The sequence below is a fragment of the Cryptomeria japonica genome, chromosome 6 (genome assembly GCF_030272615.1).
Source record: "Cryptomeria japonica chromosome 6, Sugi_1.0, whole genome shotgun sequence".
Classification (NCBI taxonomy): domain Eukaryota; kingdom Viridiplantae; phylum Streptophyta; class Pinopsida; order Cupressales; family Cupressaceae; genus Cryptomeria; species Cryptomeria japonica.
In genome coordinates, this window is record NC_081410.1 from 262501130 (window position 1) to 262523197 (window position 22068).

A 22068-nucleotide genomic window follows, 5' to 3' on the forward strand; every position below is an offset into this window, starting at 1 on the left:
CACAACGTGAATTGGCAATTAAAAAATGAAGGATTGAGGACAAAAGTGAAAAGGCGCTCCTATCCCTCTCCAAGGGACCAGAGCAAAGTTATTGGCGTTCACTATTTTCTACTTGGGCGTTAATATCCTCCAAATCGCATGAAATGCCAAAATCATCAACTTCGAAATATTTGAAAAAATTAATTAAATTGGCATTTAATAAATTAATTTTGGGCCTCAAAAAATCGATTTTTTATTAGAAGGGCATTTAAAATTAATTTTTATTAAATTAAAATTGAAAATGGGGCGCTTGAGGTATCATGTTTTATTATTTTATTAGGTCGGCCTCTTGTTTTTGCAAATTTTATCTATTTTTTGGCCTATTTTGCCAAGTCGGCCTATAGGGAAATGAAATGGTGAGCGCCCTATATAATGGGGGTATTTTGAGCAATTTTAATCATCATTCATTCATTATTTCAAGTGCGATTTGAGGAGCAAGGAAGGAGGTGCAAAATCTGGTCTAGTTGGAGCGAATTATCCTAAGTGTTAAAGGCTTAAGGTGGTGGAGTTGATGCTTGTGAAGACTAAAGGAGGCGCATTTTGCTAAAGGGAGTCTTGATCTACATTTTGCCTAGCAAATTCACCTTATTTTTGCATCACTTTTTTAGAATTAATTCTCAAGTGGAGGTATGGCGAGATCATCCTAGTCCCAATGTTGAGATTTTGAATTTTGAACTTCAAGTTTTGAAAATTGCGTAGTTAATTAGGAAATGATAACTCAAGATTTATCATGAAATTTCCTAATTAAAATCTTGAATCTTCCTTTTAAAGTTTAATTTTTAGATTTCAAGATATATTACTAATTTTGAAATGTTGTGTAGGTATCAAGATGGCGACTCCAAAGCCCGGAGGATCTACAAGTCGGCAGGTTCTCATCAAGGACGATCAAGCAAGGACAAGGGCGACCTCCTCCAGCCTAGCATCGACAAGGACGGCCTTCTTTGGACTAACGTCATCAAGGGCGACTTCTCCAATCCAGTATTCCAAGGTGAGGTACATCAATCATCTTGCACATCAAGGACACAAGAAGTTAGAGCAAGGGTTCGTTGAAGAAGCAGATAGTTCCAGATGAATTAATTAAAGCTAGCTTCTCAACAACATCAAATTGAATATCTACCAAGTAACAAGTGTCAGACGAGGTGGCATCCTAGTCATCACTTCTCTAATCAGTGTGGTCCACCTCAGCATTTCCAGATTCAATGTACCTAACTCATGGAAGGTGGCACAAACTCCGATGTACCTACCCCAGCTATCCATTGGTGGAATTTTCTAGAGAGGATATGTGTCCAAGCAATACAATTTTATCATTGGTCAAGCATTAAATGTTATGTAATGGTTGTAACAAACCCTAATTAGGGTTTTCATTGTTGAATCTTGGCCATTGATCTCGAATTGATCTAAGCCATCGAATTGTATTGAGTGCACTATATAAGCCCTGGCATTTCATTTTGTAAAGGCAGTTAGAAATAGTTAGAATATAGTTTGGAAGCAGTTAGAAGATAGATTGAGAGTAGTTAGAAGGTGATTAGCTAGTTGATAGAATAGCAATTAGAGTAGAGTAGAGAGAGAAGGCAAAGATTGTTGCCAAGATGTTGTTGTAAAAGACTTGTAACTTCATTGAAGAAATGGTGAAATTTATGGGTCGATTCGACAATTTGCATGGTCTTATACTTCTCATGTTTGATTTTATGATTAGATGAGTGGAAGAAATGTGCTTGATTGATGGTGGAATTCGTATATCCATACTACTAGCAGTTTGTTGATTGCAGACTTGCCTTGTGTAGTCAACTGGAATCATTCAGCTTAAGCTTAACTTCAGTTGTCGCTTCTTCATTGATATGCATCAACCTGATGGTGTCTATGCCTGCAGTGATGATTTGAACATCATAAAGCTTTCCTTCGAAGATCGCACTAACCTTGTGGAGATGGTCCTGGGATGTCAAAACAAGACTTAGTTAGAATTTCATCAAAGATCATTCATTGCTCCTACATTCTTAGTATTAGAATTAGATCCTTTCCTCACCCTCCTCGTCTTTTTTTCCTTTTTTCAAATCGAAGCTAGTAAGAGCCTGTGTTCCAGCAATATTCAAAGCAGATCAGACGTTCAATCATCAAATGTAAGTCCCCTTGTGATTCCAGCAAATCACATCATACCACAAAGAGCTTATCCACACGTAGAGATCCTTCAACGAAGAACCTTGGAGTCATCCTGATTGATCCTTTTTCGCGATATCTTTAGCAATCAGAGGCTTTACTCAAGAGAGGATAAGGTACCTTTAGGTATTTTATTCTGTGTTTGATAGTGTACAAAATACACGTCAACAAGGTCCCAGGGTTTTCACATTTTTTTTCCTCAAAAATTGTTCGCAGGGTTTAGAATTTTTTCCTTAAAAATTATTATCTCTCATTTGCAGAGCTTGCGTGGGTTTTCTGATTTTTCACCATAAAAAATCATGGGAGGGTTTTGCTTGATTTTTTCCTCAAAAATCAGGGTTTTACCATGTGATGTTTGGTATTTTACCACGTGATGTTATTTGATGTTTTACCGCGTGAGGTTTGGTGTCTTATCACGTGATGTTTTGGGTCTTTCCATGTGAAGTTTCAGGGTTTTGTTCGATTTTTTCCACAAAAATCGTTTCAAGGGTTTTTACCATTTTTTTTTCCAGAAAAATGATGATTTGTATCTTCAGTTTTGGAGGGTTTGCCGATTTTTCCTCAAAATCATGGTTTCAGGTTTCAGTTTGGTTACCCAATGTCAAGTTGGATGGATTTTGGTATTCTTGGTCATTAACACTTTTCAGATCCAGGGAGGGTCTCCACCACAGTAGAGTGTTCTTTTCATTTTGTTGTCTTTCATTTAGATCCTTTTGTTCTAAGAAGCACTCTAGACTGTTGTGATTAGTTCTTACCATAAATTTTGAACCGACTAAGTATTACATGAATTTGGTTAATGCATGAAGTATAGCGAGCATTTCTTTGTCTTATGTGGAATGCAACCATTCATTGGCATTCAATTTTCTACTTCTAGAAGCTATTGGATGTCTATTTTGCATTAAAACTGCTCCAATTCCTTCTCCTGAGGCGTCACATTCCAAGATGAAGGGTTGATTGAATTCATGAAGTGCCAAGACTAGACAAATGCTCATGGTTTCTTTGAATTTGTTGAATGCCTCTTGTGCCTCATTTGACCATTTGAAAGATCCTTTCTTTGTGAGATCTATCAAGGGTGCCCCAAGTTGTGAAAATCCTTTGACAAATTGCTTGTATTACCTACAAAGTCCATAGAATCCTCGTTAATTAGTGAGATTTTTTGGTTGGGGCCAATCCAAGATAGCTTGTATTTTTTCTTATGTACTTGGACTCCTTCCTTGCTAATAACGTGACCTAGGTATATTATTTCGGTCATTCCAAATTCACATTTATTGGTTTATAAGGATTGTTCCTCCATTATCCCCAAGACCTCATCCAAGTGCCTTAAGTGGTCCTCCCATGTTTTGTTTTATATAAGAATGTCATCAAAGAAGACTGATAAGAACTTCCTCAATTGCTTGTTGAATATGTGATCATGCAAGATTGGAAGGTTGTCGGTGCGCTTGTAAGTCCGAAGGGCATGACCAAAAATTCATAGTAGCCAAAATGGCATCGAAAGGCAGTCTTATGGATGTCCTCCTGAATCCTTATTTGATGGTAGCTTGACCTTAAGTCAATCTTGGAGAAATAGACTGCTTTGTGTAGTTCATCCAACAATTCATCGATCCCGAGTATAGGATATCTGTTGTTTATGGTTTTTTTGCTGAGTGCTCGATAATCAATGCACATTCTTAATGTTCCATCTTTCTTTCTTACCAAAACCACGAATGATGTGAAAGGGCTTGATCTTGGTCTTATATGTCCCATGTTGAGTAATTTTTTGATTGTCTTTTCAATCTCATCTTTGAACCTTTTTGGATGTCTATATAGAGTGGTGATGACGGGTGTTGCTTCTCCTAACTCAATAGTGTGTTCAAATCCTCGGTGAGGTGGTCTTCCCCATGGTATATCTCCAAAGACTAAACTGTGCTTGTTCAAAATGGCTTGTAGGTTGTCATCATGATAGTACTTAGATTGGATATTAGTCATTTTGGGGGAGATTAGGCTTTGTGCTGCCCATGCCACTTCGTCCTCTTAAAGATACTTTCCAGCTTTTTTGCAGATACTATTCTGGGAGTTCCATTGGTTAGACTATGGAATACTACCTTCTTGCCATTAACTTTGAATTTAAATTCCATAGTTTGAAGGTTTTGTGAACAATCCCCTATAGTTGTTATCCATTGGATGCCAAGTATGGCGTCATTATCACTTGATTCCAGAACGTAGAAGTCTTCGGTGATTGTATGGTTATTGGTGTTGATGTTTAACTTGGGAACCTTGGTTACGTAGGATAGTTGATAGCCATCTGCTACCATTACTTTAAATCCTTAATGTTTCTCCATGTGAAGGCCTTGTTTTGCCACCAAGTTTGTGTCAATGAAGTTATGGGCTGCCCCATTGTTGATTAGGATTGTGATCTTTTGTCTTTGTAATGTGCCTTGAACTCAAAAGGAGCTAAATCTTGATGTTGACATGGTAGGAATCATGCAATCTTCATGAGAGGGTTCTTCCCTTATTGGTACTTCGATTTGATTACTATTGATTTTATCTTCCTTTGTGTTAATGGGTCTTATTTCTATATAGTGAACCTTCCCCTTTCCTCGATAGTTGTGCGTTGGTTTCCATGGTTCCTTGCAGGTTTAACAGAATTTTTCTTATTTGGTGATATTTGTTTCCTTGATACCTTTCTTAGTTGATTCCTTATGATAGGGTGTTCTTGTTTCCTTTATGATTTTAGGTAGGTTGGACTCCATATTTCGAGCCCTTTTAATAGCTTCTTGCAGTGTGTTGGTATTGAGAGCTTTTACCCACCCCTTGAGAGGCTCTTTTATTCCATCCACAAATAATGCAATCAGTCTTTTTATTGATATGTTAGTGATTAATACTAAAAACCTTTGGAAGTCTGTGACGTATTCTTCGATTGATCCCTCCCGCTTCAGTAGTGCTAACTCTTTGAAATAAGGTTAAAGATCTTTGATGTTGAATCGTTTGATTAATATTTCTGTGAATTCCAAATATGTGGTGATGTCAGCATGATCCATGGTGATCATGCCATGATACCACCATTCATATGCCATTCCGTCTAGATGTAGAGCTGCAAATTTGATTGCTTCATCCTTTGCCATAGGATTGAGTTGAAAGTATGTGTTAATTTTTTGTACCCATGTTCGTAGCGTGGTTTTGCTCGAGCCATCAAAATGGGGTAAGTTAAGTTTTCCTATCTTCTTCCAAAGTTCCAAATGACTCTCCTTTTTTGGCAAGTGCTTCATCCTTAAATCCATATAGTGCTTGAGAGATATTTAGTTTGCAGCACTTCTTTAAGCCAATCTTGACAAAAGTGCTCTTGTAATTTGACTAAGGTAAGGTCATCAACCTTTGGAGTAACTGTTGGGATCATGGGTCTGAATTTCGAAGCATGAAGCTTTGAACATTCCTTGTTGCTCCCTGTATGATTGCTGCTGGTCACAGATTGTGATAATGTTTGTAATAATTGTGTTATTTGTTCTTGTGTACTGCGTTTCTCCTCCATGAATTGATTTATCTTGGTATTGAATTCTCTCATGTTAATCTTTTCACAGGATGGCAGGTCTGGTACCACTTGTAATGTCCCTTCTAAGATTATTGGCTAGTAAGAGACTTTTATTTCAAATCCTTAACTTACTATAGATTATAATATCAGATTTAGATTATGAATTATATAATCAATAATCTGAATACAAATATATAGAGATATTGGCACCTTCAATGTCACTTGCTCTTTCTATTATAACCAATGCTAAGTGAATAATACGTCTTTAAACTTCCCTTTCACCAATTCTGATGAGGGATGGTTGATTGGATAGAAGCTTGTCTCTAATCTGATCTTTGAAGAATATGCTGTTTGTAATCTTCCAATCTGCGACTTGCTTCAACTGCTCTTCCAATTATGATGATAGAACTATGCATTGAACTCTGTTGTTTCTGTTATGTCTGATATTATTAACAAGATGTTCAGGACTGAAGGTAATTGCTATATCTAATATGACAATGTACCTGTGCAAAACATGGTAATATTGTTTATGAACGATATGTTGCTATTTCAGATTCAGATTTAAGTTCTTGCAACTCCAATATTGATGCTATTTCTGATTATACTTTCTATTCATTCAATAACGGTAGCCACTGCTCCTTTATTTGGCTGCTATGTCTGATGAACTGTTAACACAAGCAGATTGATGATCACTATATCACTCGATGGTGATATGTTGCCTTTTTTGTTGGTAACTTAAATATGTGCAAAGTGAATGGGGCTCTCTCAGATGTGAAATCAATTTGTTTATGCTCCCAATAATGTGCCTACAACATTTGCTCAATAAGAGCAATCCAAACTGGATAAGAAATAAGATATAAACTCCACGATGCTTGCTGAAGTGGAATGGATTTCCAATATATAACTTGAGATGTTAAGAGTTGCATCTCTTGGATTCTTAATAGACATGACGCTTCTTAATCACATCTCTTCCCAATATGTATGGATCGGTTTATTTTTGTTTATTAAACATTTTATTAACTTGTTTCTTAACAACTCCTTGCTTGAATGCTAATTGCTTTATCAATAATTGATAACGTCTTGGTATGGATGTTTCTATAAGGGGACATTACGGTAACCTTGATTATAATGTTTTTCAATTAACATGCCATGAGTGTTGACACTTGGGTGTGTTATTCACTTGTTGAGAGTTCTTGGAGAAAAAGTTTAGCGACAAGAATGTAGTATGATGCGGTGAGTTTTATATGTTGCAGTACACCATATAAATGTGTTTACATGTGGTGATGTTGTGGTAGCAATAGCGAGTAATTTGGAGAACACACAGCTGCATGCTAAATTTAGTGTTATTTGATGCATGAGTGGTGGTGTACATGCAATTTGGGTTGAGCCGGAGTTCATGTGGTGCAATCCAGGGACATGGTAATGTTCAAGAGGATGTTCAGATATACCACAAGCAACTAGAAAAGGTCAAATTCTTGTCTATGTTATGACAAACTTGGAGCTGGTTTTGGTGGCTGTATTAGAAGACATGTACACATTGTGAGTGTTAATTAAGCAACTATTTACTTAGTGTGACATAGTAGTTACATAGATATAGAGACTATCTACATGGCAAAATCATGATTAGTGATATGTGTGACATTCTGATGCCATTGTATTGTTGGACTTGGCATTCCATAGGTTGGTTGCACAGTTAGATGGTTGGTATTCCATGATGACGACTATATGTATCTTCTCATGTGAAGGTGCCAAGGTTGGTTAGAGACTTGAGGTTAGATTGTCTGAATGTTGGCCATTTTGAAGGTTGATTGGAATATTGTAGATTGAGATTCTATAGGAGACATGTATTGAATTTTTGGATATTGAATAATATGTGGTGACTATCTTTTCGTTGTTTTCTCTAGTAAAGGTTTCCAATTGAAGAATTGGTGTCTTGTATAATTTTGTGTTTGCATATTGATCTATTTACTTCTATTTATGTTGTTAGACAGATTGATAAATATGGTTTACTGTTTTGATCATAAATATGGGAAGAATTCACTATGGGAAGAGCCATCTTTGGGAAACCATCTACACATTCCTCTGTTCCCATGCTTTGCTGGACAAGCATCTTGAGCAGAGAGGATTTGTTATAAAACTACTATGTTAATTAACCATTGATTTTGTAGGTGTGTCTAGTCTCTATATAATCAAGCCTTTCTCATGTTGTAATCAATATTATAAAATTCTTCAACATATATTTATAAATCTAATATCTTCTCTGCAATTTTATGTACCTGTAATGGGGTGCACTTTGTTTTATCATTATTTTTGAGGTGTAAGTATGAATGGGGTTCTATTATATGCTTGTTGGGAGAAGGCAGAAAAAAATTTCTGATCTTTTCAATTTCTTTTCCTGGTGTTTTGGCTTAGAGGATATTTATGCTTCTTTCAGCAAGGGGCAGAAGGTCCTTAGGATGTCTCTAAACCATACTTTACAAGGGACACATCTACAGTAGACTGAGTATCATAAAGATGCTGTGAACAGAATTTGCCTTAGTGTTGAATAGATATCCAATCGTGTTCTTGGTATATAGCACAATAATACAAAAGAGTGCGTTCTGATATGCATTTCAAATGTCTGCATAATTCAATAGAAGTGCACTGACGATATTATTGCAACAGAAAATTGGTATTGCAGCATTGCACTTATAATTCTTTGAATCTGGTATTTTAATGTTATTTATCTTAGGTTTCTTTCTTTCTGAAGCTTATTCTCTCTGTGACAAATTTTTCTGTTCAGGCAGTGGTGTGGTTTCTTGCAAGGTGGGTTGGAACATATTTGATGCCACATGATGTTGGCAGGGGACCGACTTCTACACTTGGAGAGGATGGTGAAAAGAAACATAAAACATTTCACGGAAGGAAAGCATTTTTGAGTGTTATAAGTGATGAAAATCAAGGAAAAGTTTTACTTGCAACTCTTGTTCGCATTGCCATCACCACCTTGACCTCATGGCCTGGAGAGGGAAATCTGCAGGTATATTATATGGGTGATCGAATTTCATGAAGCATAATACCCTTATTCTTTCTTGGTTGAAAATTGATTGTAAAATTTCCAAATGAAATGTAGTGCTTATTGATGGATATGTACTATTCTCATGGTAAATAATTACTATACAGAAGCTGATATGTTGTTCAAATTATAGTGTCCAAGTGAATGAATATATCAAAATACATGGGAGCATATAACAAAATACATGGAAGCTGAATAAACTCATTAAACATGGTAAGAGAATTTAAGATTAAACTCATATATACTTATATAAGAAATGTTTGCATTAGACAACATTGTGTGGGATCTTAGGCATCTGTGAAAAGGTGTAGGATGGGTATGCAATCATTAACTGTAGATATTGATGAACCACAATGCCTAAAGTTAAATTTTCTTCACGTACATTAAAATTCACAAGAAACTAAGATAACACAAATACAGTGTATAAGTGAGACACCTATAGTATTAACAGAAACCTAAAACATACATCATACTGTAAGCCAAAGAGAATCTGTAAGATTGCATAAAGCTATTCATAGACTTAACTTTGCCTTCCCAAGTCTTTTCAAGTTATACAGACAAAATTGTTTGATGTCTTTCAACCATATAATTTTGAAGAGAAACTACTACCCATAAACATGAATTACCAGGCAACAATATTTTGAATATTGAGCTTAGTGACGTCTTGAAAAGTTGTGGTGTTCATAAACTGTCTTAGATGTATTATAATATTAGACTATACTTTCTACTCAGGCATTTATTACTTACGTTAATGATGTAATATCACCACATTAGTTATTCTTAAAAGATAATTTACTGTGTAAGTTATAACTGCCAATGTAACATCCCTTTATAATAATAAATTTAAGCATACACACATTGAGGTGTCAGCCATGCATTTCTCTCAAACTGTGTGCATTCATTTTTCAAACATTTGGTATCAAAGTGAGCAAGCAAAAACAAAGCTGTTGTTAGTGCCAATTGCAAATTAGTAGGGTTACTCTGGGTTTTGAGTGATCTGCAACTTACTCAGATTCATTTGGCTTCACTTCTTTGTGACAATCAGGAAGTCTTGAAGTTAGTGAAAATCCTTGTCTGTCATGCTCACACTGAGCATATTGAGGTCATCATCAGTATGGCTGGAAACTTGTTGACATTGATGAAATTTGTGTCTGCTTACTGTGCATCTTAGCGGCTTCTGCTTGTTCAATGACCAAACCTTATAGAACTATTCTTTTTGAAAAGTTGGGACACAATCTTAGCATCTCTGGTTTAGTAATTAAAGGGGTATTAAATATCATATAATGTTAGACCATACTTTGCACACTTAGGCATTATTGCTTACTAGAATGATTAGTTATGTAAGTTACATCCCACCAATGTAAATTTCTTGTAGAATGATAAATACATGCATATACACATTGAAGTATATGCTATCTAATTTTCTCAAATTCTATGCATTCATTCTTTCAAAAATGTGTGTGTCTTACATGTGCCCAAAGACATGACTAGTTCTTGCTATGACATACATTGACAGTTCTTGTAGCATCCATTTGCACATGTAAAGGCTGTTTCCAATCGTGGAAGATGAGTAATGGTATGTTAGGAATTCTATTTTTAAATGCGTCTTAGCATCCTTTAGACCATTCAAACTGCCTATGGTTTCTAATTTTCATAGCTGTTTTATTGGTCCACAAATGGCCACACAGTTCCTTATGAATATCCTATCATATCTGGTATGTCCTAAGAATTTTTTCACATATTTAGCAGTTCGTGGTGGTGATAGGTTCAAGGTTATGCAAATATAATGCCCCAACAATGTACCAAAATGGGGTTAGAAACATACGTTTCTTAAGATTCAATGGTATTCTTAGGCTTCAGCCTCTCTCAAACATTAGTGGCATGGCTTGACTATTGTAATGTCCCCTTTAAGAATACTTAAAACACACCTACTAAAGTCGTAATATTCAAAGAGTTACCATGCTTACTATTTGTTTTGCATTATTGCTTTTGAATTTGTTTCTCCAAACTTTTGTTTGGATTTCTCTACAAGGAGTAGAAAGTGGAGAGCACAATGCAGAAATTTAACATTTTTATATACTGAAATCATCTAAAAACACAACAAGAGCAACCACAAAGACAAATACACCATGTATCTCGTGGAAAATTCTTTTAGTTAAAAAACCACAACATCAAATAGCTTTCATCAATGAGGAAGGTGAACCAACCCAATGGGCACACACCTAGATTACAAAAGAACTACTAGTTTCTGTTAATGTTGATCAGATTTAGCGGTTTATAGTATGCTTTTAAAATTATAATCACTGCTCTCCAAATATATGTAATTTCAAATGATATTATTGAGATGAGCGCAATCTGAATATATATTGATCTGCTATTATCTTGTTTTCAATGTCAATTCAATAATGCTTAGAGATAATGCAATTCTAATATTGATTTGAACTGTATATATGTTCACTGATATTTTCTGGAATGATTTCAGGTTATGTATATTCTATATATCTTGCTTGGCACTTATGTTTTCTGTGTGTCACAAGAATTTGGATCGAGCATAATATACGATGCTGAAGGAACATATCTCCCGTAGAGACACGCCTCTACGTGAACATGGTTCACGTAGAGACGTGTTTGTTAGACTGATGCGATACACTAATGAATGCTTATTAGTCGATACTCACTATCGATTCATAATATAGGCAAAAACCACGGTTGACATACATAATCAATTCGTATAAAGGAATCGATATTAAATATCGATACTTCGCAAAATCGATATATGTTATAATGTGGTATTGACATTAGTATTAGTGTAAATCAGCATTATCAATATCAACAATAACATGACTAATATCAACAACATGAATGGCATAATTAATGATCATGTATATATATGTATATATATATACATGATTCTGAATTTTAGTCATGCATTGTGATAGTCATAATCATGACAGTATACATCGATGAGAGTAATCCGACCGAAGCTACAATTCATTAACAGTCCCTCTTAGCTAGGGAGGATGATTACTGTCCTGAAATAAACACAATAGATCCATATGTATTGTGAGAGAGATATCACCTCAATGTAATATCAGGAGTAATGGCATGTCCAGGAATATCAAGTCACATGATATTCACCATACTCATGATATCCATTATGATATGTGCACTAGCATCAAGTCACATGATGCCTATCATAAGGATATCAACTCATGGCATATCCACGGATATTAAGTCACATAATATCCACCATGAGACATCTCAGTAATATAACTCATTGTGATTATCCACATCTTAATATTACTTCAGAGACATCAACCATCATGACATGTCCACGGATACCAAGTCACATGATATCCATCATGATAGTAAGGTTAAACTGTTATAAAGTCGTCACCTTACAACAATAACTTGAAGAATAGATGTACATCATTGAAGGATTGTCATCTTTCAAGATGTTCACAGGAGCCCATGAGGTCACACATGACCAAAAAGAGTTTACGCATTAAACTTCTTTAAAATATATTAGTACAATAAATTTATATAGTTGAGACTCAATCTCAAATAACATTATATTTCTACCATACCAAGCTTACCTCTAAAGTATTCCTCCTTTGTTTTGGAGAGAGGCTTGGTGAGAATGTGTGTTGTTTGTTCTCTTGTACTAATATATCTCAACTGGATAACATTTCTCTCCACCATGTCTCTAACATAATGGTAAGGGATCTCAATGTGCTTTGATCTGTCATGGAATACTGGATTCACTGAAAGCTTTATACAACTCTAGTTATCAGAGTGGATGATCATGGGATCTAGAGATTGTCCAAACAATCCTACAAGAAGTTTTCTTAACCACACAGCTTCTCGAGCTCCCATAGGTGCAGCAATGTACTCGGCTTCGGTGGAACTTTGTGCCACTGAATATTGCTTCCTGCTAATCCAGGAAATCATGGCTGATCCTAAGCTGAAACAACACCTCGAAATACTCTTACGATCAACCACACTTCCAGCCCAATCAGAGTCAGTATATCCATGTAGATTTAGGTCTACATTATTATATCTTAATCCAAATCCAATTGTGCCACGCAGGTATCTTAGAATATGTTTCGCTGCAACTAAGTGTAACTGCCTTGGTTCACACATGAACTGACTGAGTGCATTTGTTGCATAAAAAATATCTGGTCTATTGTTGACCAAGTATATTAAGGATCCAATCATCTGTCTGTAGAGAGTGGAATTTGCTAATTCTGAGTTTGCTGCTACTTCTTTTAACTTATGTAGATTTGTCTCCATGGGTGTAGACATTGGTTTACAATCCATCATTCCAAACCTTTTTAGAATATCAATAGTGTACTTTCCTTGATTTAGAGTGATACCATCATCCTGCTGCCATACTTCTAAACCAAGGAAATAGTGTAGAAGACCTAAGTCCTTCATGTCAAATTCAAATGCTAGATCTTGTTTACATTTGGCAATGAGATGGTCCTCTCTTGTAATCAATAAGTCATCAACATAAAGGATGAGAATCAACATTTTGCCATTTATTACCTTGAAGTATAAGTTCGGATTTGCATCATTCTTGGAGAAACCTAATCCTAAGAGATAGTTATCTATCCTTTCATACTAGGCTCGAGGAGCCTGTTTAAGACCATATAGAACCTTCTTTAGTTTGCAAACATGAGAACCATCACCATGTACCACAAATCCTTCAGGTTTCTCTAAGTATACTTCCTCTTCTATTATGCCATTAAGAAAAGTAGTCTTCACATCCATTTGGTGAATCTTCCATCCCTTTGATGCGGCAATAGCAATCACAGCCCTGGCAGAGGTATATCGAGCAACTGGAGCAAATGTTTCTTCATAATCAATTCCCTCCTTTTGAGAGAAACCTTTGGCAACAAACCTTGCTTAATATTTTTCAATGCTCCCATTTGCAACATGTTTGATTTTGAAGAGCCATTTAGATGAAACTATTGATTTGTCTTTTGGTCTAGGTACAATGTCCCAGATATCATTCTTGAGTATAGACTAGTATTCTTCTGTCATGGCATCTTTCCAAATTTGATGTTTGAAGGCTTCCTCAACACAAGAAGGTTCTGATGTGATGATTTCACTCATAAGTGCAATATAGCTGGAATATCTGTTAGGTCTCTTGTTTTTCTTGAAGGTTCCTTTTAGAGCTGCATAATTTTCAGCTTCTTGAATCATTTTCCTTGCCCATAGAGGTCTTTTACGACTCCTAGTAGGGTCTCTAGGCTCTAGAGTAGAATCCGTAGGTTCATCTTGATTATTATCTTCATGAATCTCCCTCTGAATCTCAGAATCATGATCCTTTTCCATATTTAGTGGAGACTCATCATCAATTTCAGTAGTGTCTTTAGATCTTTTAAAAGCAACATTTTTTTCAAATATAACATCCCTACTTAGTTCAATTAATCTTTGTCCAGGGATATAAATTCTATAAGCTTTAGACGATTCGCTGTAGCAACAAATATTCCCTTTTTCCTTGAGGGTTCTAGCTCAGATCTTTTCTCTTTGGGTATTGTTGACGTGTATTTTGTACACCATCATACACAGAATAAAATACCAATAGGTATCTTATCCTCTCTTGAGAAAATAGTCTCTAACTGCTGAAGATTCGCATGAAGGATCAGTTAGGTAGACTCCAAGGTTCTTTGATGTAGGGTCTCTACGTGTGGATAAGCTCCAGTGGTATGATGTGATTTGCTGGAATCACAAGGGGACTTACATTGAACTTCCGATCTGCTTTGCTGGACACAGGCTCTGACTAACTTAGATTAAAAAAATGGAAAAAGGATAAGGGCGAAGAGAGGATCTAATCCTAATACTAAGAATGTAGGAGCAACGACTTGACCTTTTGATGAAACTCTAACTAGGTCTTGTTTTGACATCAATGGAACATCTACACAAGACTAGTGCGATCTTCTAAGGGGAGCTTTATGATGTTCAAATTATCACCGCAGGCATAGATACCATCCAAGTTGATGCATATCAATGAAGAGGCAACAAATTGAAATTGAGCTTAGGCTGAATGATTCCAGTTGACTACGCAAGGCCAGTCTGCAATCAACAAACTGCTAGTAGTATGGATGTACGAATTCCACCATCAATCAATCACATTTCCTCCATTCATCTAATTATCTACCATCTAAGATTGAAGACTTCAACAAGAAACCATGCAAATTGCAAGAAAACGACATATTTCACCATTACTTCAATGAAAATGGAGTTTGTTTACAATCAATGGCAACAATTTCTTGCCTTGTCCTCCTATTCTACTCTAATTGCTATTCTATCAACTATATTCTAACTCTTCCAACTATTTACAACTCTCTCTAATCATTTTTTTACAAATGAAATGTTTGGGCTTATATAGTGCCCACAATACAATTTGATGGCTTAGATCAATTCAAGATCAATGGCCAAGATTTTACAATGAAAACCCTAATTAGGGTTTGTTACAACCATTACATAACATTTAATGCTTGACCAATGATAAAATTGTATTGCTTGGACACATGTCCCTTCTAGAAAAATCGACCAATGGATAGCCGGGGTAGGTACATCGGAGTTTGTGCCACCTTCCATGAGTTAAGTACATTGAATCTGGACATGCTGAGATGGACCTCACTGACTGGAGGAGTGATGACTGGGATGCCACCTCATCTGACACTTGAAGCTTGCTAGATATTCAATTTGATGTCGTTGAGAGGCTATCTTTAATTAACCCTTGTTCTAACTCCTTTTGTCCTTGATGTGCAGGATGATGTACCTTGCCTTGGAACGCTGGATTGGAAGAGGTCGCCCTTGTCTTGGCTTGATCGTCCTGGCGAAGACCGTCCTGGCGAAGACCGTCCTTGATCCGGCTTGATTTTCCTTGAAGAGACCTCCATTTGACGCCTACACAACATTTCAAAATTAGTAACATGATTTTGCAATGAATAGATAGAGAGCAAATTTTAGGAAACTTAATGATAAGTCCTTTATTAATCATTTCCTAAAAAAAGACTGAGCTAAGGCAAAACAAAATTTCAAAATCCAAAATTAAGGAAATGACGATCAACGTTCGAAATTAAAACAATAAATCCATATCGTCATACCTCTTTGAGAGCTTAACTCTAGAATGCAAAATAAAGGAATTCGCCTAGGCAAAATTTGAAATTCGATAGTCTTGATGTGATCTTCAAAAGAACGTTCCTCTTATCAACTTCGCCACCCTTCAAGTCTTGGACGTGATTTCCTCTTCAAGTTAGCAATTTCGCCATCTTTAATATGTCTTTGACGTCCTAGGCAACTTCGCTCAAATGGAAACTTCAAGTTCGCCTCTCCTTTGGATAGTAGTTTCGCACCACCTTTGATTGAATTCGCTCCTCTTCTTGAATGATAAATTCGCCCTTCCTTTGTATGAAATTCGCTCCTCTTTTGCCTTCTCCAAGTTGCATATGAGAGATGATAAATGATGATGTGAAAATGAAATAAACACCTTCCTTTATAGGCGCTCACCTTCATATTGACCTTAGGCCGACTTTTTGCAAAATATAGCAATTAAAACGATTTTTAAATAAATAATAAAGGCCGACCTTGACAAAATAAACCCAAGCGCTCCCTTTTGATTTTTATTAAATTAATAATTAATTATTAAATGCCTTTATTTTTAATTAATAAATTTCGATTTTTTTACAAAGGCAAAAAATAATTAATAAATACATACCATGCGCTATTTAAATGCTTTTAATTAAATATCGTTTTTTTTCTAGCATTTAAATAAATTTAAAAAATGTGTTTTAAGCGCCAAAATGAAAAAGTGAGAAGATACGTACCTCATCGCCCTGGTCCCTGACTGAGGGACAGGAGCGATTTTGCTCTTGTGGGCCTCATTTCACTTCATCACCTTCGAAAATTATATTCAACGGATTCGCAATGCCTCCTTTCATTCATTCATGCCTTGAGATCGGTTGAAATTTGGCGAGAAAATCATCTACAACAAAAATCGCTCTGGTCCCTTCCTGAGGGACAGGAGTGAACTTAAGCATTTTGGTCCTTTGATGGCATTTGGTAATCTTCAATTTGTCTTAAACGCGTTCATCTCGCCTCCTTTCTTGCCTTCGAACATAAAATTTGCTTGGTCTTTGTTCAGGACGTACCTTATGAAGAACTTCGCTCTGGTCCTTCAGTGAGGGACAGGAGCGATTTTGACCCTCTAGGCAAAACTTCATCATTTCATTGTTTTTGATCAAGTTTGGATGTTCTATCATGCTCATTTCGTCCTTCACCATGCCTTTGATGTCTCGATTCGTCCAAACAAGGTCAGGAATGGCTCAACTAAGCATTTTCGCTCTGGACCCTTGGTGAGGGACACGAGCGATTCGCCTTGGTCCCTTGGAGAGGGACAGGAGCGCATTTCGCTCTGGACCCTTGGAGAAGGACACGAGCGAAATTTGACTTTTCGCACTCTCGATCAGGACAATTTTAATGGAATATAACATTTAAGTATAAGTTCTTATACTTTAAGTTATATTCCATATATACTTTCAGGATGTTTGAGAGTGGTTTCAGACCTCCAGGAGTTATATTGCAAAATCTAGTTTTTGGAGGTTTTTCAGTTTCCAGACTTAGTCAAATTTCAGGATCAGGACATTCCAGACTTAGCCAAATTTCAGGATCAGGACCTCACTCAAGCCGGACTTGCTACCCTGTTGATCTCCCCGACAGCACTTCAAGTTATATTCATTTGATAAAATGTACCTCTTTGGACCTTCTCACATCGTCAAGACATTAAAATCTTGCAAGGACAAAGCAAAATTGGATTTGTAGCTCCGGTCCTTCACTGAGGGACAGGAGCGATTTAGGCAATTAGCACTGTTATGGATGTCCCAAAAATCTTCAATTTATATTCAACGCATTTATCTCATGTTTTTCCTTGTTTTTGAACGTAAACTTGCCTTGACCTTTGTCTGGATTTTGCATAATGAAGGAAATCGCTCTGGTCCCTGGGAGAGGGACGAGAGCTACAAGGTACCTCGCCCTGGTCCCTTGGAGAGGGACAGGAGCGATTTGGTCAATATAGGTCATTCTCCTTCGTTTTTTGCATCTCAAATTATATTCATTTGGCAAAGCATCTTCCTTTGGACGTCCTCAAATCATTAAGTCATCAAAATCTTGCAAGGACAAGGCGAAATTGAATTTGTAGCTCCGGTCCTTCACTGAGGGACAGGAGCGATCTTTCCCCTGGAGGCATTTCTGTGCTCATGAAAATCTTCAATTTATATTCAATGGAAAGATCTCGCCTTTCTCCATCACTTCCAATTCGTAATTCATCTTGACCCTGCAAGAATAGTAAGATATTTGAAAACGAGCTCCCGTCCTTCACTAAGGGACAGGAGCGATTTTGCTCCTACAGGCCAAAATATCATGATTTTACACATTTTATCACTTCACAAGGCGAAAACAAATCATTAGAGATGCCTAGGATCAAAAATCAAAAAAGTCAAAATTTGGTCAAAATTACTCAATTGGACAAAATTCACATTTCATCTTCAACACTTAGACAAATTTAAGCTCTGCATCAACATTCCAATTGAAAATTAGACCATTCTGGCGAATTCATTTCATTCAAAATTTGCATTCTAGAAAAGGAAATTCAAAAAGCTCCCAAAACTGACTGGATTTTGGTCCGAAAAGACGATAATTAAAACCCTAAGGCTTGACCCTAAATCCAGACAACTAACAAACTAACAAAACCCTAAAAAAACAAAGCGAAAACGAGCAAAACGAGCAAAAAAAACATGGGTCCCCATTTGCAATGGGGCGATGTGTGAAAACGTCACAACAGGTATGTGGATGTAAACAAGACACCCAAAAATTCTAAAATGACTTATGTCAAGTTTTATCTCTGAAAATGCTTCTTCAGGGGTTTTGTTATCTAGAAGGAAATGAGGACATCTATTTTGAATATAGACAACAGTGCTAGAGGCTTCAGCCCAGAAGGAGGTATGTAGGTTTTGGTCATGCATCATGGCTTTGGCTGCTTCTACAATAGTTCTATTTTTCCTTTCTGCTACCCCATTTTGTTGAGGGTTGTAAGGAACGGTGAACTCCCTCTTAATTCCAACATTATTGCAAAAGTCTTTGAAACTATCAGAAATATATTCCCCCCCATTATTTGACCTTAGAGTTTTGATTCTTTTGCCTGACATATTCTCTACTAGAGCCTTGAATTCCTTAAATCTTGTAAGGAATTCATTAGACTATTTACGTTTAAAAAAATATATCCATGTTTTCCTAGAGTAGTCATCTACAAAAATAACATAGTACAAAAATCCTCCTAAAGAGGTTACTGACATGGGTCCACGTAAATCTGTATGAATAAGTTCTAATACATTTTTTAGATTTACTTTCACTACTATGAAAGGTGCCCTTTTTGTTCTTCCCTAAGGCACACCCTTTGCAAGTTCCTTCATGATCTTGTTTGAGTTTAGGTAAACTTGTTACAATTTTCTCTATTGAAGACAATGCTCGAAAGTGAAGATGCTCTAATCTTCTATGCCATATCTCACTTGTAGTAGAAGAATCATGGATTAAGGCTTGAGAAAGAGGAGTGCAAAGTTTGTATAGGGATCCATGTCGAATTCCTATGGTGTGAGATTTCTTTGTATTTGAGTTCTTAGGCCATGCTAGAACTTTACCATCCATGAAAGTAATCCGGTATCCTTTGTCTTCAAGAGCTGAAATAGAAACCAAATTTTGCTTGATACTTGGCACAAACAATACGCCTGTTAATTGAAGAGAGATGCCCGATTTTAGTTGAATATTGCAGGTTCCGATTCCTTTGACAGGGTAGTTGGAGTCATCCCCAATGGTGACTTCTTCATTTGAATTTTCCACTAGGCTGTCAAGATGTTCTCTGAATCCTGTTATATGTCGGGATGCACCACTGCCTATGATCCAAGTATTTAGGCTGGTAGATACTTGGTTTGATAGGGCTGAATAGAATACAAGCCTTTTAGAGTCCTTGTCCAAGCTTTCCTTGCTAGCTTCAGCTAAGGAGACTTGTGGCTTAGGCCTGTTTGGGCACTTCATCGCAAAGTGACCATATTTGTCACACCTATAACATTGTACTTTAGACATGTCCCTCCTTCTCTTGAATCAGTGTTTTCCATGGGAGTCCTTTCTGTTGCTGGGAATAATCATTATGTTATGTTGTTATATTATGTTTATGTTGTCGTCGGTAATAATGAGTTACGGCGGTCAGTTAGTTAGCCGACGGGTAGGTAGTTGGAGTCGCGACGGTTGTGTCGCACCCCTTCGGGTATTATATATTGTGTACCTTTTCTTCGAAAGGAGCATGATAGTCGTGTCAAATGTAATGTTATAAGCACTTGATGTACATGGATTGTTGAATTAATATAGAGACTGGTTATTTAATGTATTTCCATTATGTTTTGTGCATTTACTTTCTGCATTTAACCGTTTACCCGAGAGGGCAAACATTTGGCGCCGCTGCCTAGATGAAGTCGGGAACGGAAGACACGGATGGCGCACAGACACAATGGGCCTACCCGTTGGTGAAGTAAACCCGGAGGCCGATGACGCCCGAACAGAACTTTACACAGGAGAAGGCACGGCAACGCGAGAATTTTCAATTTTGCTCCAGGTAGCCATTCAGACCTACGTCCGACGAGAGGCGGCGGATGTAGAAATCCCACCAAGTGCCGTGTGGACAGCGCTGGAGGTTATCCCGACAGTAAACCGGTTGATGAACCACCTCCGCCGGTTGCTTGCACAGGCATTGCTGGCACAACAGGCCCGCTGGAGGAGATTGCTCAGGAAGAGCGATGACAACAAATCCTGCAATGCTACGAAGAGGACAGCCGACAGGAAACAGAACGAGATGGCGCCAGGCCAGGAGGAAATTGAACCTTGTAATAATCCCGACACTGCTGATATAAATTGTGGCCAAAAGGCAAAATAAAAATAAAAATAAAAATAATAAAAGTTTTTTTGTGTACATGGCGTGTGTTTGCTGTGTATGGAAGTGACTTATGCCCAATAGACTAAATAAGGACAAAAATAAAATGATACAGAGTGACGAATGGGAAGTGGCACAAACCGCGTTGAATCTCAGACAGCAGATAGAACGAAGGTGTAAGCTAAGGCAGCTTGCCGAGGGACGACCGGCCGAGGGGTTGCCCGAAGGGAACCCAGGAGGTGTCACGGAGGTTGCGGAGGCAGAGATAGACGGAGAGAACTACACTGTCTACACTATTGTAGGGCTGCCAAAAGGAGTCACGGAGGGTGCCGAAGGACAACTCTACAGTTCGCCAGAATACCACCGTAGGGTAAGAAGCCGCAAAGAGTTGGTGGAACAAACAAGGCGAAGTCTAAACCTGATTGACGCTACCAGCGACTTGCTAAAGAATTTGTCCATTTTAGAGGACAACCGGAGGGAGACAACGGAAGGTGACAGTACGACCGAAGGTGCCGAGGGAGCACAAGGGTACCGTACAGGAGGCAATTTGTTTGGCTCGGTGTCAACAACTTTTTCCGGAGGACCCACGAGTGGAGGTTCAGTTGCAGGAGGCGGAGGATCGCCAGGTACAAGCACACAAGGAACTAGAGGAGCGAGACCTAGGGATGGGATGGCGAGTAAACAAAAATTGCCAAAGTTCACAGGGGAGGGCAAGGAAGACCCCTTACGCCACTGCCGTACATGTGAAACCATTTGGTCCGCCAACGGAGTAACAAACCAGGATGACTGGGTACAGCAGTTCCCAGCCACGTTACGAGGAGTTGCCATAGATTGGTACTCCGATGTGGACAAGCAAAAAGTGGCCACGTGGGCCAATCTACAGAAGGAATTCACGGGGGAGTTTCGGTTGCTCCGTGATGACAATGAAATTGTAACGGAGATATACAGTACCAAACAAGGTACCAGGGAGATAGTACGGGCATACAGTCGGAGGCTGAATGAACTCTTGGGTAAAATGGAAAGCCAACCCGCAGATGGATTGAAGAAACGATGGTTCGTTGAAGGGTTGAAATCCTCCCTACGGAGGAAGATGAAAATTGTACCCCCGACGTCATATGACGACGCTTATAATAGGGCGATGGACCTGGAGAGCGAACACAAAACATCAAAGAAGAAGAAAAGTAATAAATCCTCATCCGAGGATGATGACTCTTCACAGGAAAGCAGCAGCGACGACGAGGCTGGCAAACGGGTGCAAGCGCTCCAGAAAGACATGGAGCGAATGAGAAAGGAATTCAAAATAATGAGAAGCACTGGTCGGAACGA

At 37.6% G+C, this 22068-nt stretch overlaps 1 protein-coding gene across 3 annotated transcripts in view; it reads left to right on the forward strand.

The window, feature by feature from the left end:
- The window catches only part of LOC131062597 (uncharacterized), a 283328-nt gene that overhangs the window by 223447 nt on the left and 37813 nt on the right, over positions 1–22068 (forward strand). For all 3 annotated transcript variants that reach the window (XM_057996285.2, XM_057996286.2, XM_057996287.1), the window contains one exon: positions 8481–8717. In XM_057996285.2, coding sequence (XP_057852268.1) covers positions 8481–8717 — 237 coding nt within the window. The remainder of the gene's footprint in view (positions 1–8480; positions 8718–22068) is intronic.